The sequence below is a fragment of the Chiloscyllium plagiosum genome, unplaced genomic scaffold (genome assembly GCF_037043375.1).
Source record: "Chiloscyllium plagiosum isolate Xiang-an unplaced genomic scaffold, Cpla_swu_hap1 HiC_scaffold_27, whole genome shotgun sequence".
Taxonomy (NCBI): domain Eukaryota; kingdom Metazoa; phylum Chordata; class Chondrichthyes; order Orectolobiformes; family Hemiscylliidae; genus Chiloscyllium; species Chiloscyllium plagiosum.
In genome coordinates this window covers 33,667,941-33,685,354 of record NW_028270165.1, presented here as the reverse complement: position 1 = coordinate 33,685,354, position 17,414 = coordinate 33,667,941, and the positions used below count along the sequence as shown (strand labels likewise).

The window sequence follows — 17,414 nt, the reverse complement described above, 5'->3', positions numbered from 1 at the left end:
TTGAAAGGGTTCAGAAAAGATTTACAAGGATGTTGCCAGGGTTGGAGGATTTGAGCTACAGGGAGAGGCTGAACAGGCTGGGGCTGTTTTCCCTGGAGTGTCGGAGGCTGAGGGGTGACCCTATAGAGGTTTACAAAATGATGAGGGGCATGGATAGGATAAATAGACAAAGTCTTTTCCCTGGGGTGGGGGAGTCCAGAACTAGAGGGAATAGGTTTAGGATGAGAGGGGAAAGATATAAAAGGGACCTAAGGGGCAACCTTTTCACACAGAATGAGCTGCCAGAGGATGTGGTGGAGGCTGGTACAATTGCAACATTTAAGAGGCACCTGGATGGGTATATGAATAGGAAGGGTTTGGAGGGATATGGGCCGGGTGCTGGCAGGTGGGACTAGATTGGGTTGGGATATCTGGACGGGTTGGACCGAAGGGTCTGTTTCCGTGCTGTCCACGTCTATGACTGGAGGGCATTAGTTTAAAGTGAGAGAGGGCAAAGAATAAAAGGGAACCCGGGGGGCAACTGTTTTTACACAGAGGGTGGGACACATATGGAATGGGTTGTTGGTGTTAACAACATTAACAACATTTAGAACATAGAACATTAGAACGTTCCCGCGCCGTACGGGCCCTTCGGCCCTCGATGTTGGGCCGCCCTGTGAAACCAATCTGTTCCATTTACATCCATATGCCTTTCCCATGACCATTTAAATGCCCTTAAAGCTGGGGAGTCTACTATTGTTTCAGACAGGGCGCTCCATGCCCCTACCACTTTCTGAGTAAAGAAACTTCCTCTGACATCCGTCCTGTATCTATTCCCCCTCAATGTAAAGTTATGTCCCTTTGTGCTAGCCATCACCATCCGAGGAAAAAGGCCCTGTCTAACCCTCTGATTACCTTATATGTCTCAATTAAAGTCACCTCCCAACCCTCTTCTCTCCAATGAAAACAGCCTCAAATCCCTCAGCCTGTAAAAGGCATTTGGACAAATATGTCGATAGGAGGAGGTGGGCCACAGGCAGGGAAATGGGGTGGGCGTTAGGCAGATACGCCGGTCAGCATGGACCAGTTTTGGGGGGGCCCGAAGGGCCTGCCTTCTTTGCTGCAGGACTCCATACCCATGAAAACGACAGTGCACTTTAGATTTAGATTACATTACAGTGTGGAAACAGGCCCTTCGGCCCAACAAGTCCACACCGACCCGCCGAAGCGTAACCCACCCATACCCCTACATTTACCCCTTACCTAACACTATGGGCAATTTAGCATGGCCAATTCACCTGACCTGCACATCTTTGTGACTGTGGGAGGAAACCGGAGCACCCGGAGGAAACCCACGCAGACACTGGGAGAACGTGCAAACTCCACACAGTCAGTCGCCTGAGGCGGGAATTGAACCCGGGTCTCTGGCGCTGTGAGGCAGCAGTGCTAACCACTGTGCCACCGTGCCACCCACTTCTACCTGTGGTTCATTATTTGGCTGTCGCACAGAGTCCCACCTTGGAGAGGACCTGGCTTGAGCTCTAAAGTGAGAGGCAAGGGGTCCGCCCAGGAGGGTAAATGCATCCAAAAGCGAGGGAGGAGAATGTGTGCGGCAATACCTTCAAGAGACAGGGACGTGAGCCCAACCTTGGCAGAGTCTGCTCCCTCCCTGGATTCGCTCCGGGTGGAGTGTTTCCCCCACCCCCCAGGACGGTATAGGGGCAAAGGGGGAAAGGGGGGGAGAGGAGACATCGCTGGGCTCCCAGAGGGAGGGGAGGTTCACTCTGAAACTGACAGGGCTACTTCCGCGTTGTGACGTCAACAATGGAGGGGCGGGGCGGGGCGGGGCGGACCGCGGGCCTGCACTGCGCCTGCTCCTGAGGAAGGGGGTCCCAGTCTGCGCCTGCGCTGCCCTTCACCCCCCCCCCCCAACAAAGCTGGGGGGTGGGGGGGGAGTCAGGTGGAGGCTTTGCAGAAATCCCTTCCCTTCATCCTCCTCCAAGCCACGTAGTTTCAGTGCAAACCCCAGCACAGTATATATATATAGAGGGGGGGGGGGGGGGTTTAAGTTTGCAACTGATAATTGCCCCCACCGAGAGATGCATTGCCCTGGCATACCCAGACACAATGGGGAGTCCATGCCAGGCACCCACCCCCCCCCCCCTGCAATGGGGAGGGGGGCATTGAAGGGGTGGGTGTGTGGTGCGAGTGGGCAGCACTGCCACAGGGCACCAAACCGGGCTAGTTCTTCACCCCCACCTCCTCACGGTGAACCCCTGGCTGGGTGTTAGATTAGATTAGATTACTTTACAGTGTGGAAACAGGCCCTTCGGCCCAACAAGTCCACACCGACCCGCCGAAGCGCAACCCACCCATACCCCTACATTTACCCCCTTACCTAACACTACGGACAATTTAACATGGCCAATTCACCTGACCCGCACATCTTTGTGACTGTGGGAGGAAACCATCTGTTGGCAGAGCTTGGTGGGGATTTCTGGCACGAAAAATAAAAATCAGGAACCGGTGGAAGGCCTGTGCAGAGATTAGAAAGATAAAGCCGCAGATGATAATGGCTGGCTCAGTGGTTAGCACTGCTGCCTCACAGCGCCAGAGACCCAGGTTCAACTCCCGACTCAGGCGACTGTCTGTGTGGAGTTTGCACGTTCTCCCCGTGTCTGCGTGGGTTTCCTCCGGGTGCTCCGGTTTCCTCCCACAGTCCAAAGATGTGCAGGTCAGGGTGAATTGGCCATGCTAAATTGCCCATTGTGTTAGGTGAAGGGGTAAATGTAGGGGAATGGGTCGGTGTGGACTTGTTGGGGCAAAGGGCCTGTTTCCACATTAAGTAATCTAATCTAATGTTGGAATCCAAGGTAGATAAGCAGGAGAACAAACGCAACGAGTCAGGCAGCGTCAGGAGGTGGAGAAGCCAACACCACGGGAAAGCCTGAAGCTCCTGTGTTCCTCCAACTTCCGGCTTGTCTATCCTGGATTCCAGCATCTGCAGGTCGGGCAGCATCCGTGGAGACAAAACAGAGCGAACGTTTCAGGTTCAGTCGCCCTTCGCCAGAACTGATGGTTAGCTGGGAAAAGGTTGGCTTTTCTTTTTAAAAAGGTGCAGAAGATAGTTTACTCCTTCACCCACCCTATCAGGGTTAAACAGAGAGAACAACAGTTGGAAAGACCAAGGAATGGATAACCATCAGTGATGGGTGACACGGTGGCTCAGTGGTTAGCACTGCTGCCTCACAGCGCCAGGGACCTGGGTTCAATTCCAGCCTCGGGTGACTGTCTGTGTGGAGTTTGCACATTCTCCCCGTGTCTGCGTGGGTTTCCTCCCACAGTCCAAAGCTGTGCAGGTCAGGTGAATTGACCATGGTAAACTGTCCCACAGTGTTCAGGGACATGTATGTTCAGTGCATTACTCAGGGGTAAACGTAGAGTAGTAGGGGTGGGGGAATGAATCTGGGTGGGTTCGGAAGGTCGGTGTGGAGTTGTTGGGCCAAAGGGCCTGTTTCTACACTGTCGGGATTCTACGAAAACAGCCCCGGCCTATTCAGCCTCTCCCTCTGGCTCAAACCCTCCAACCCTGGCCACGTCCTTGTCTTTATCACATCGCGCCTGACCCAAAGTGAATTTATTAAACGGAAATCGGTGGAGGGGTCTGAATCGAGGTTTGCTCACCAACAGGAAAAAGTCCCAGTGCAGGGGATTCCCCTTGGAATCATACAGCCCACACCCTGAAGGGGAGCAGTTCTCTCTCTCTCTCTGACTCTCATTTAATTTCACTCTCAGTTTCCAGTTCGGTTTCAGTTTCCTGTTTGGGGTCAGACGGAGGTGGGTTTTTCTCCTGAATGGGTGTCAAGGAGAAATGTAAAGTAATTGGGTAGGGGAATGGGTTTGGGGTGGGATACACTTCGGCGGGGTCAGTGTGGACTTGTTGGACCTGTCTCCACACTGTAGGGATTCAGTGGGAGAATGACTGGCTATGGAGTGGACAATTAGTGGCTAACGCTGGTGTGTAATAGCAGACCACGTGATAACCAAAGGGCCTGGTGCGTGAGGGGGTTGGGGTAAGGACATGGGCCAAGTGCCTCAGCCCTTCAGGTTGCTGGGCCCGGAAGGCCGTAGACTTCCCAAGCGGAAAATGAAGTGCTGTTCTTCCAGCTTGCACTGAGCTGTGCTAGACCACCGCAGCAAGCCTGAGACTGAGTTGTTGGCCCAACTCCCACACACTAGGCCTGGTTGTTACACACGACCCGTTGTTAGCCACTCACAGTGCCCACTGACAGCTATTCACCCCCCTCGCCAGATCGTTATCCACTCCATTCTCCGTTCACTTGTTCTTCTCTCTCTTTGGGATCTATCTTCCCCGATTCCATCTCTGGATTAAAAAAAAAATTGCCTTGTTCTGAGGAATTGTCATAGAGGTGTACAGCACAGAAACAGACCCTTCGGTGCAACTTGTCCATCCCAACCAGATATCCTAACCTAATCCAGTCCCCATTTGCCAGCACCCGGCCCATATCCCTCCAAACCCTTCCTATTCATATACCCATCCAAATGCCTTTTAAATGTTGCAATTGTACCAGCCTCCACCCACTTCCTCTGGCAGTTAATTCCATACACCCACCACCCACTGTGTGATAAAGTTGCCCTTTAAGTCCCTTTTAAATCTTTTCCCCTCTCACCCTAAACCTATGCCCTCAAGTTCTGGACTCCCCCCCCCGCCCCCCCCCCCCCCCCCCCATCCATCCCAGGGAAAAGACCGTGTTGATTCACCTTATCCATGTCCCCTCATGATTTTATAAACCTCTACAAGGTCATCCCTCAGCTTCCGACGCTCCAGGGAAAACAGCCCCAGCCTGTTCAGCCTCTCCCTACAGCTCAAATCCTCCAACCCTGGCCACTGAACCCAAAACGTTAGACTCCGATTTCTCTCCACAGCTGCTCAGGCTTTCCAGCAATTTCAGTTTCCTGATTTCCAGTATTCGCAGTTCCTCCCGATTTTATAAATCCAAACACCTCGACTTGACCCATAGAAATTGACACGTTTTCTCTTTGAAACAAAACACACTATTATGGTGTTATGAAATTTGACAATTTCGGTTTTTAATGATCGTGAGAAAATTGCTCTCGTTTAAGTTCGGTGCAGACACGTGAATTTATTTTTCAGTGGCACAGTGGTTGGCACTGCTGCCTCACAGCGTCAGAGACCGGGGTTCAATTCCCGCCTCAGGCAACTATCTGTGTGGAGTTTGCACATTAGATTAGATTAGATTACTAACAGTGGGGAAACAGGCCCTTCGGCCCAACAAGTCCACAGTGACCCGCCGAAGTGCACCCACCCAGACACATTCCCCTACATTTACCCCTTCACCTAGCACTACGGGCAATTTAGCATGGCCAATTCACCTGACCTGCACATCCTCGGACTGTGGGAGGAAACCGGAGCACCCGGAGGAAACCCACGCAGACACAGGGAGAATGTGCAAACTCCACACAGTCAGTCGCCTGAGGCGGGAATTGAACCCGGGTCACTGGCGCTGTGAGGCAGCAGTGCTAACCACTGTGTTGCCTGTGTCTGCATGGGTTTCCTCCCACAGTCCAAAGATGTGCAGGTTAGGTGAATTGGCCATGCTAAATTGCCCGTAGTGTTAGGTGAAGGGGTAAATGTAGGGGTATGGGTCTGGGTGGGTTGCTCTTCGGCGGGTCAGTGTGGACTTGTTGGGCCGAAGGGGCCTGTTTCCACACTGTAAATAATCTAACCTAACCTAACAAGTGAAAACACACTGGATTTTAAGAGCAAGCAGCACATTTGTCAACTCCGTGCACAACTTGCTTGCTGTTGGCCACTGGTCTGTGATTTGTTGGAGCAGAGGTTTGCAAGGCGATGGAAATTTTGCTTTTCGGTTTGAGGGAGGGAAGGCTGCTTAGCTCTTGTATTTTTAAAAGACTTTTGTTGTGCACCTCGTGGGATGTGTTTCATTTTCTCTTGAACAGAAGACTCTTTAGTACAAATGTTTTCTGGTTGTACTAAGACCCCTAGACATAACAGCAGCATCTTATGACCTGCCCATGTGTGCCAGGATACCAGAGCGACAGTGAACTGAACATCCCGCATCTTATTCTGTCGTGTAAACTTCAAATTCTAATCATTATTGATCGTCGGTAACTTATCCCTCCAACCGTGAACCTCGACACAAATATCAAGTTTTAATTCCTTCGTCTAGTTTACACACATGCATTGGGTTAATTAAATGGTTAAGCGTTTAAGACTTCACCAGTGACGTGAGAAGCATTTCAGAATGTTTACACAAATTCCTTTATAATTAATGCATAATTTTGTGTTTATTAAAACAAGCCCTCGGGCCGCAATAATTCAGAACTGGGTGAAACAGTTGAATTCATGTGATCCCGACAACAGTAGCCTAGAAGGAAACAGTACCTTCCTATCACATCAGTCATCAGTGTTTATAAAACATTAAAACAAAATAAACACTAACTTAACATCATTTTTAAATACGTACGTTATGCTTTCTGGTTTAATTCTGACTCTACCTAAAGTTTCTCTGCTAAAGACATGTCAAGCTGAAAGCTGTTCAGTTTTATAGGGTCCTAAGTTGTCAAACAGAAGTCTCCTCAGCTCCAACCTCTCTCAAAAGAGGTAAAATCTCCATTTACCATCTCTTGACTATGGATGCACGTTCCGGTGAGTTCAGGCTAACCTGTTGGTTATTTTCTTTTGCAAGATGACATGCAACAACTCCTGGTGGTTCTTCAGTTCGTTTCAAACGTTCAACTCCTTTAAAACAATTTAAACTGACACTGGCGTTCCTGAAGAAGGGCTTATGCCCGAACCGTCGATTCTCCTGCTCCTCGGATGCTGTCTGACCTGCTGCGCTTTTCCAGCGCTGCACTTTGACCCTGGCTTTCCGCACGGTTAACGGTGATGTGCCCGCACCAGTTATATGGCCGCTGATTTCTCTCTGCGAGCTGCGAACATTGCAAATTGTAACCAAAAACCTTTTCCCCAGCAAACACACACAGGTAAACTGAAACCAGAAGATCTTCCTGAAGTCTTTGTGATGACGCAACATTTATTGATGCTTAATTAGTGCGTTTTGCAAAACAGGAGTCTGTACCTTTTCAGGCGATCCTAGCTTCGTAACAATTTGCTCAAAAAAAATAATCAAAACATCTCTGAATTCTGTCCGAAGTGGATTTCAGTACCAGCCAAAAGTCAAATCAAAACCAGGATGTACAGCATGGAAACAGACGCTTCGGTCCAACCGTCCATGCCGACCAGATATCCCAACCCAATCTAGACCCACCTGCCAGCACCCGGCCCATATCCCTCCAAACCCTTCCTATTCATATACCCATCCAAATGCCTTTTAAATGCTGTCATTGTACCAGCCTCCACCACTTCCTCTGGCAGCTCATTCCATACACGTACCACCCTCTGGGTGAAAAGGTTACCCCTTGGGTCCCTTTTATATCTTTCCCCTCTCACCCTAAACCTATGCCCTCTAGTTCTGCACTCCCCAACCCCAGGGAAAAGACTTTGCCTATTTATTCTATCCATGCCCCTCATAATTTTGTAAACCTCTATAAGGTCACCCCTCAGCCTCCGACTCTCCAGGGAAAACAGCCCCAGCCTGGTCAGCCTCTCCCTGTAGCTCGGATCCTCCAACCCTGGCAACATCCTTGTAAATCTTTCCTGAACCCTTTCAGGTTTCACAATATCCTTCCTACAGGAGGGAGACCAGAATTGTGCGCAATATTCCAAAAGTGGCCAAACCAATGTCCTGTACAGCCGCAATCCATCCTCCCAAGGCCTATACTCAATGCACTGACCAATAAAGGAAAGAGTTAAAGATCACACAACACCAGGTTATAGTCCAACAGGTTTAATTTGGAAGCACTGGCTTTCAGAGTGCTGCTCCTTCGTCAGGTAACACTAGCTACCCAGTGAAGGAGCAGCGCTCCGAAAGCTAGTGCTTCCAATTAAGCCTGTTGGACTATAACCTCGTGTTGTGTGATTTTTAATTTCGTCCTACCCAGTCTAACACTGGCGCCTCCACATCATGGCTACTAAGGGAAGCATACCAAACGCCTTCTTCTCTATCCTATACAACTGCGACTCCACTTCTAAGGAGCTATGAACCTGCACTCCAAGGTCTCTTTGTTCAGCAGGACCTGACCATTAAGGTGTTTAAGCCCTACTCTGATTTGACTTTCGAAATGCAGCACCTCACAGTTATCTAAACTAAACAGCTCAGTGGGGCGGCACGGTGCCCCACAGCACTAGGGACCCAGGTTCGATTCCAGCCTCGGGCGACTGTCTGTGTGGAGTTTGCACATTCTCCCCGTGTCTGCGTGGGTTTCCTCCGGGTGCTCCCACAGTCCAAAGATGTGCGGGTTAGCGTGAATTGGCCATGTTAAATTGCCTATAGTAGTGTACAAAATCCCATGCAAGGACTGCACAAAACACTACATAGGACAAACAGGAAGACAGCTAACGATCCGTATCCATGAACACCAACTAGCCACGAAACGACATGACCAGCTATCCTTAGTAGCCAGGGAATTCCTAGAGGCATGGCACTCATCCACAGATTCAATCAATAAGTACATCGATCTGGACCCAATATACCGGCCACTACAGCGGACAGCTGAAAGTGACAACCGGAAGCGGCAGATACAAACCACTATAAATGCCGGAGGAAACACCACAGAAGCGCTTTACAGGAGGCTCCCAAACACTGAGGGTGTCACCTAGACAGGGGACGAAACGTCTGCAACACAAATTCCCAGCTCGGCGAACAGAACCACAACAACGAGCACCCGAGCTACAAATCTTCTCACAGACTTTGAATTGCCCATAGTGTCAGGTGCATTAGTCAGAGGGCAATGGGTCTGGGTGGGTGACTCTTCGGAGGGTCGGTGTGGACTGGTTGGGCCGAAGGGCCTGTTCCAAAACTGTAGGGAATCTAATCTAATCTAAACTCTGTCTAGGTCAGGGGTCAGATTTGCACCTTTTGACTGACCAGGACATTACATGCCATTTTGGGAGAGCTAATTCGAAAGTTAGACATTTCATCTACAATGTAAGACAACTATGTTAACTTTAAACTGCGTTCAGGGAACATATATTTTGCTCCGAGTAAGTCTATTGAGTTTAACTGCAGCATGGCCGTATTTTTAAACTTGTTTGCTTTCCTGAACAGCTAGGTTTAAACGTTTCATTCGTTAGAAGAACCAAAATTAGTGATAGTTCGCATATCCACCCTGAAATGGGGTGGGTAACTGTATTATGTGTGTAGGCGCCATGGTAAGTTTAACTTTGGGGACAGCCTTTGAGCTGCATATGAACAAACCGCTTACATGTTGCACTTATCGAATGCTAAATATCGGCTCTTGTTATCTTAACACTTAGCCTTCCAATTGGACATTGCAAAGGTTCACCCCCCCCCTCCCCCCCCCCCCCCCCCCCCAACCCACCACCCTCCCCAAGGGTCAGACCCTCCCTCTCCAGGCACACAGTCTGAATAATTGACGAAGCAAAATTCACTGTCAAATCCCATCAACACGGAAGATCCAAGCCCACCCGACCTCCCGCTCTGTACCCAACCCATCCAAAACCACAAAACGTCATCACATCTTTAAAAAACAAAAGAAAAACTGGACTGCATCAAAAAGTTAAACAGCGGTCAACACTATGACTGTTACACAACACTTGACGGAGCTACATTTCAACTCTAGTTCGTTTGCACTCCCTCATGAGAGTTCACATTAAAAGCTCACGGGACCAAATCAACGGCATGCCACAGCTCTCTGGAATTCAGTGGAATTCTTCCTGATATCCCTCATGTTTTTTTTTGTTTTTTGAGAAAGGAGACCCTCCCGTTAGCTTCGCCGCCAGATCTCCTTGGCCGCGCCCAAATTTGCGGCTGATCAGTTCGAGCACAGGGCCGCACCCTTTTCTGGCTGAGCTCAGCTGGCTTAAAAGTTAGGAACGCCTCTGGTTCCTGATGGGATTTACGCTCCTGAGCGCAGACCTGGTTCGCAGCCTCTAGTCCCACAGCTCCTGCTGACTGCAAAGTGCCTTCTGACAGCAAAAATACAAACAAGACGGGGACAGTGTTCATTTCGCTATTCTCAACGTCAACTCTGACCCCACGAAAGGTTCTCTTTTCAGGGGCGGGCATGTCAACTGCCTACTTGGGGTTTGGTTAACTGTCTCAATAAGTGTTTCCGTTTGTCTATACTTACGAGAATTCTAACCCCAACTAGACATTTACGCGTAAAATCTAAGAATTATGAAATGTGACACATGAAAGCATGCTGAGGAGCATCTCCTGTGTCCTCTCTAAGCTCAGAGAAGACTTAAACCCCCCCCCCCCCCCCCCGTAACATTCCTCCAGGTGACAAAAGGAACTTAACGCAGGCGAATCATATGGGGTTGCTCAGTGGTCACAGCGCCAAGGGACCCGGATTCAATTCCAGGCTCGGGGCGACTGTCCGTGTGGAGTCTACACATGTTCAGCCTGCGTCTGCGAGGGTTTCCTCTGGGTGCTCCGGTTTCCTCCCACAATCCAAAGATGTGTAGGTTAGGGTGGATTGGCCATGCTAAATTACCCATAATGTTCAGGGATGTGCGGGTTAGGGTGCATTGGCCATGCTAAATTACCCATAGTGCTCAGAGATGTGCAGGTTAGGGTGGATTGGCCATGCTAAATTACCCATAATGTTCAGGGATGTGCAGGTAAGGGTGCATTGGCCATACTAAATTACCCATAGTGTAGGACTGGCCAGGCTAAATTGTCCTATAGTATCCAGGGATGTGCAGGTTAGGTGGATTGGTCAGGATAAATTACCCATAGTGTTCAGGGATGTGGAGGTGAGGGTGGATTGGCCATGATAAATTTCGCATAGTGTCCAGAGACGTGCAGATTAGGGTGCATTGGCTGTGCTAAATTACCCATAGTGCTCTGGGATGTGCAGGTTAGGGTGCATTGGCTGTGCTAAATTACCCATAGTGCCCAGGGATGTGTAGGCTAGGTGGGTTAGCCAATGGGAAATGCAGGGTTACAGGCAGAGGTCTGGGTGAGGGAGGGTTGGTGTGGGTTGGATGGGCTGAAGGACCTGCTCCCACACTGCAGGGGTTCTAAGCCTGAGATGACGTGCTTGACAGAAACGATGGGGAAGAGGCAGTGAAAACACAACGAGACCGTTTGAAAGTGGGAGCATGACAGGAGGGGTGGGTAAATGGGATGTGGAGAGGGAGGGGGCTTAGGAGAGAAAGAGACACAGAAAGAGAGAGTCACACACAGACACAACTGGTGAAAGTGGGGAAGATTGTGATAGGTTCAGATAATGTGGAGGAAGAAAAGCTGTTCCCCATTCGCTGATGGTAACAAGGTCAGGGGCGGCCTGAAGTTCAGGGGTTTGAGCAGGAGAGAGAGGGGGAAAGCCGAGGAAGAGCAGGTTTACCCAGCAAGCAGCAATATGCTGGAACCCGCGGTCACCTCAGACAGAGAGCGACAGAGACAGAGAGCGACAGAGACAGAGAGCGACAGAGACAGAGAGCGACAGAGACAGAGAGCGACAGAGACAGAGAGCGACAGAGACAGAGAGCGACAGAGACAGAGAGCGACAGAGACAGAGAGCGACAGAGACAGAGAGCGACAGAGACAGAGAGCGACAGAGACAGAGAGCGACAGAGACAGAGAGCGACAGAGACAGAGAGCGACAGAGACAGAGAGCGACAGAGACAGAGAGCGACAGAGACAGAGAGCGACAGAGACAGAGAGCGACAGAGACAGAGAGCGACAGAGACAGAGAGCGACAGAGACAGAGAGCGACAGAGACAGAGAGCGACAGAGACAGATAGCGACAGAGACAGATAGCGACAGACAGAGAGACAGACAGACAGAGAGAGACAGACAGACAGAGAGAGACAGACAGACAGAGAGAGACAGAGAGACAAAGACAGACAGAGAGACAGAGACAGACAGAGAGACAGAGACAGACAGAGAGACAGAGACAGACAGAGAGACAGAGACAGAGACAGACAGAGAGACAGACAGATGAATGGCCTCCCTGTGCTGTCCGACCCAAAAGGAGCAGGAGCACCTGCCCCGGTGTTCCTGACGGTCTGAGGCATCTCCCCTTCGCCCCATTGCCGGTACCGCTCTCCCGTCTCATCGGCACCCTCCCGGTGAACAGCTCACCCTCCCACTGCACTCAAGCTGCCCCTTCCCCCGGGGGCTGGAAGAGGACGGAACAGCCCTTTCCGGAGCGGGGCTCGGGAACGCTGCCGATATCGGCGATGTCCTTTCCGAGAAAGCAAACAAAAGGACAACAGACCGGGGACCACCCGCATCAACGGGAACAACATTTCACCCTCAGACAAGGCTTTGTCGAGAGATGTACAGCACGGAAACAGGCCCTTCGGCCCAACCCGACCAGATATCCCAACCCAATCTCATCCCACATGCCAGCACCCGGCCCAAACCCTTCCTATTCATATACCCATCCAAATGCCTCTTAAATGTTGCAATTGTACCAGCCTCCACCACTTCCTCTGGCAGCTCATTCCATACACGTACCACCCTCTGTGTGAAAAAGTTGCCCCTTGAGGTCTCTTTTATATCTTTCCCCTCTCACCCTAAACCTATGCCCTCTAGTTCTGGACTCCCCCACCCCAGGGAAAAGACTTTGCCTATTTACCTTATCTATGCCCCTCATTATTTTATAACCTCTATAAGGTCACCCCTCAGCCTCCGACGCTCCAGGGAAAACAGCCCCAGCCTGTTCAGCCTCTCCCTGTAGCTCAAATCCTCCAACTCTGGCAACATCCTTGTAAATCTTTTCCAAACCCTTTCAGGTTTTGCAACAGCGGGGAGACTCAGAAATGGAAAAGACTGAAGGGGGGGGGGGGGGGGGGGGGGGGAGTCAGCGGTAAATCTTTTGAAGAGGTTACAAAGGAGAAACCTCTGTCCGCAGCGGGAATGACTCCCACAGTAGCAGGTCGAGGTGGACGGCATTTAAGCAGAAGCTGGATACAGACGTGAGGGAGAAAGGAACTGGAGGGAATGCTGCTGTAAGGGAGATCAAGTGTGAGCACGTGAGGGGGAGGTGCGAAGTTCACATGGGTCATAAATACTGAGAGCGACCAGTTGAGCTGAAGGACCTGGCTGGAGACTCAATGGGACAGAGAGTGAAATCTTGGATCCACCTGCAAGAGAAGGAGAAACACGAGATTTACCTTCCAGGGTTAAGTACGTCCCGCGGATTCTGTGGACCACTTTATTGGTCAGAGCACTGAGTATAGGGGTTGGGCGGTCAGGTTGCGTCTGTACAGGACGTTGGTTAGGCCACTTTTGGAATACACAGGAACGTCGATTATCCAGAGGACACATGCAGGGTGTATTTCGGTCGCTTGACGATTAGATTCCCTACAACGTCCACATTCGGCCCAACCAGTCCACACCGACCCTCCGAAGAGTAACCCACCCAGCCCCATTTCCCTCTGACTCATGCGCCCCACACTACGGGTAATTTAGCACGGCCAATCCACCCTGACCTGCACATCTTTGGACTGTGGGAGGAAACCGGAGCACCCGGAGGAAACCCACACAGACGCGTGGAGAATGTGAAAACTCCACACAGACTGTCACTTAAGGCTGGAATCAAACCCTGGTCCCTGGTACTGTGAGGCAGCAGTGCTAACCACTGAGGCACTGTGCTGGTTAATCTAATTCCGGACAATCAAAGTTCCTCTGTATTTTGTGCACTTCTGGTCTTTCAGAAGGATGTTGCAAAACTTGAAAGGGTTCAGAAAAGATCTACAAGGACGTTGCCAGGGTTGGAGGGTTTGAGCTATGGGGAGAGGCTGGGGCTGTTTTCCCTGGAGCGTCGGAGGCTGAGGGGTGACTTTAGAGGGGTTTATAAAATCATGAGGGGACATGGATAGGGAGAGACAAAGTCTTTTCCCAGAACTAGAGGGCATAGGTTTAGGGTGAGGGGGGGAAAGATTTAAAAAGGGACCTAAGGGGCAACATTTTTCACGCAGAGGGTGGTACGTGTGTGGAATGAGCTGCCAGAGGATGTGGTGGAGGCTGGTACAATTGCAACATTTAAGAGGCATCTGCGTAGGAGAGGTTTGGAGGGATCGGGCCAAATGCTGGCAAACGAGACTAGATTAGTTTAGGATATGGAGGAGTTGGGCCGAAGGGTCTGTTTCTGTGCTGTACATCTCTACTTCAGGAAGAAATGCGCAGTCGCAGGCTCACAGAGCCACTGGATGCCAAGGAGGGGGGGGGGGTGAGAGCACAGTAACTGCATTAACCCTCCACCCTCCGCCCTCCCACCGTCAGCCCTGGGCAGTGACTCACAGCGGCTGGCTCCGTCACTTGTGCCCCCGCTGGTGCCGCAGCAGGTGCTGGGACTGAGCGAAGCCCCTGCCGCAGACGGCGCAGGTGAACGGCCTCTCCCCGGTGTGGACCCGGTGGTGCGTCCGCAGGTTGGTCAGCCGGGTGAAGCCCTTGCCGCACACGGAGCAGATGAACGAGCGCTCGCCGCTGTGAAGCCGCCGGTGAGACAGCAGGTTGGAGGAGTCGCTGAAGCCCTTGCCGCACTCGGGGCAGGTGAACGGCCGCTCCCCGGTGTGGACCCGCTGGTGGATCTGGAGGCCGGACGAGTGGGGGAAGCCCTTCCCGCAGACCAGGCAAGTGAAGGCCCCCTCGCCGGTGTGGACCTGCTGGTGCCGCAGCAGGGTGGACGAGTGAGGGAAGCCCTTGCCGCACACCGAGCAGGTGAAGGGCCGCTCGCCGGTGTGGACCCGCTGGTGGGTCAGCAGGTTGGAAGACTGGGTGAAGCTCTTGCCGCACACCGAGCAGCTGAACGGCCGCTCGCCGGTGTGGACCCGCCGGTGCGAGAACAGGTTGGACGACTGGGTGAAGCCCTTGCCGCAGACGGAGCAGGTGAACGGCCGCTCCCCGGTGTGGACCCGCCGGTGTTTGAGCAGGCTGGACGAGTCGCTGAAGTCCTTCCCGCACTCAGAGCAGGCGAACGGCCTCTCCCCGTTGTGGAGCCGCTGGTGGGACAGCAGGTGGGACGACTGAGCGAACTCCTTCCCGCACTCGGAGCAGGCGAACGGCCTCTCCCCGGTGTGGAAACGCTGGTGGGTCAGCAGGATGGACAGCCGGGTGAAGCCCTTCCCGCACACCGAGCAGCTGAACGGCCTCTCCCCGGTGTGGACACGGCGGTGGATCTCCAGCACAGACGGGGAGCGGAATCCTTTCCCGCAATCCCCACACTTCCACGGTTTCTCCATGGCGCGCGGAATGCCCCCGAGACTTCCTTTCCCCACAGTGGGCAAACTGGCTCAGGCACGTGCCCCTGTGCTTCAGGTAGAGACGATATTTTAAAAGCCTACTGAAGCAGACAAAAACGTTCAAAGAATTTTCCCCTTCTGGATTGAAAGAGGGTCGTCTCTCCTGTCCTACGAATCAAAGGGCTCTGTCAGACTTTCACATGGTACTCAGTTGGGGAGCTCTACCTGCAAAGTTGCTCTTCTCATCCCCTGCGAAAAGGGGATTACAAAAGTCATTGCTGCCTGCACATGACAGGAATTCAGAACACATCATTCTAGTTTCTGTGGAACTTCCCTCTCATTCCTTAAAACAATAAAGTTACAATATGCAGACGCCAGTGTTGGACTGGGGTGTGCAAAGGTAAAAATCACACATCACCAGGTTGTAGTCCATTAGATTTATTTAGAAGTACGAGCTTTCAGAGCTCTGCTCCTTCATCAGGTAGCTAGCAAAACCTACAGGCGAAAGCGACGACTGCAGCTGCTGGAGATCAGGGTGTTGCTGGAAGAGCGCAGCAGGTCAGGCAGCATCCGAGGAGCAGGAGAATCGATGTTTCGGGCAGGAGCCCTTCATCAGGGACGAGGAAAGAATGAGGACACTTTCCACATCCCTGAAGAAGGGCTCCTGCCCGAAACGTCGATTCGCCTGCTCCTCGGATGCTGCCTGACCTGCTGCGCTCTTCCAGCAACACGTTTTCATTATCTGAAATATTAACAAGTTGCCTGACGAAGGAGCAGCACTCCGAAACCCAGTGCTTCCAATTAAACCTGTTGGACTATAACCTGGTGTTGTGTGATCTTTGACTTGGAACAAAAAGGTTGCAACTCTCCACCCCACACACACACGTTCCTTCAATTCTCACTCTGCTGTTTCTGATATTACCCATCCCCCAGTATTGTCCAGAAAGGGACTTATTACCTTAAAAAAGCTGTAAATCTCCATCCCACACACTCTTTAACTCTTGCTGTGCCATATATCCCCATATTCCCCATCCCCATATCTCCATATATCCCCATCCCCCATATCCCCATGCCCCCATATCCCCATATCCCCATGCCCCCATATCCCCATGCTCCCATATCCCCATGCCCCCATATCCCCATGCCCCCATATCCCCATGCCCCCATATCCCCATGCCCCCATATCCCCATATCCCCATGCCCCCATATCCCCATGCCCCCATATCCCCATGCCCCCATATCCCCATTCTCCCATATCCCCATGCTCCCATATCCCCATGCTCCCATATCCCCATGCCCCCATATCCCCATGCCCCCATATCCCCATATCCCCATGCCCCCATATCCCCATATCCCCATGCCCCCATATCCCCATGCCCCCATATCCCCATGCCCCCATATCCCCATATCCCCATGCCCCCATGCCCCCATATCCCCATATCCCCATGCCCCCATGCCCCCATATCCCCATATCCCCATGCCCCCATGCCCCCATATCCCCATATCCCCATGCCCCCATATCCCCATATCCCCATGCCCCCATATCCCCATGCCCCCATATCCCCATATCCCCATGCCCCCATGCCCCCATATCCCCCAGCCGGGTCTGACTGAGCCACACTCACCTCTTCCTGGACACAGGGACCTTCCAGACCAACACAACATCAGCTCCCATAACCCCCTCCCCCGCCGCAACGGCGCATGTGCAGGAGCAACCGGTCACGTGAATCGAGGGACCGCCGTCGTCACAAAGGCCGCGCGTTGATTGGACGGAGCGCCCGCCCGTGCGGCGTTCCAGCCTTTCCCATTGGTCAACCGCGCGTGCACGTCACGCGGCGGCGGTGGTCGTTGTGACGCCCACGCCCCACGTGATCCCTCTCCACCCCACCACCACCACTGCGCGCCGCCCTTCACTGCCACTCGGGGAGGGGTGACCAATGGGGAGCCTTGGAGGACCGGAAGGAAGGCTGGTCCTCCTGCCAATCAGAGCGCCCCCGCAGTGTCTGAATGCGGAAGTTGGAGCATGAGCTGCTGCCCCTGTCTCTCTGAATGAAGACTGAGCTTGAGCCCAGACTGCAGCTTCCTTCCT

At 52.2% G+C, this 17,414-nt stretch overlaps 1 protein-coding gene across 4 annotated transcripts in view; it reads right to left on the bottom strand.

Annotated features, from left to right (window-relative positions):
* Positions 1–17,010, bottom strand: part of LOC122543455 (uncharacterized) — a 106,661-nt gene extending 89,651 nt beyond the window's left edge. Inside the window, exons 1-3 of one of the 4 annotated variants that reach the window (XM_087974347.1) lie at positions 16,951–17,004; positions 14,403–15,574; positions 14,244–14,250 (exon numbers count right to left, since the gene is read on the bottom strand). In XM_087974347.1, coding sequence (XP_087830473.1) covers positions 14,244–14,250; positions 14,403–15,325 — 930 coding nt within the window. In that variant the 5' untranslated portion in view covers positions 15,326–15,574; positions 16,951–17,004. Of the gene's footprint in view, positions 1–1,598; positions 1,755–12,924; positions 13,226–14,243; positions 14,251–14,384; positions 15,575–16,950 lie in introns of those variants that run through there. The other 3 variants (XM_087974346.1, XM_087974345.1, XM_043686405.2) reach the window with 3 other exon arrangements.
* Positions 17,011–17,414: the final 404 nt, after the last annotated feature.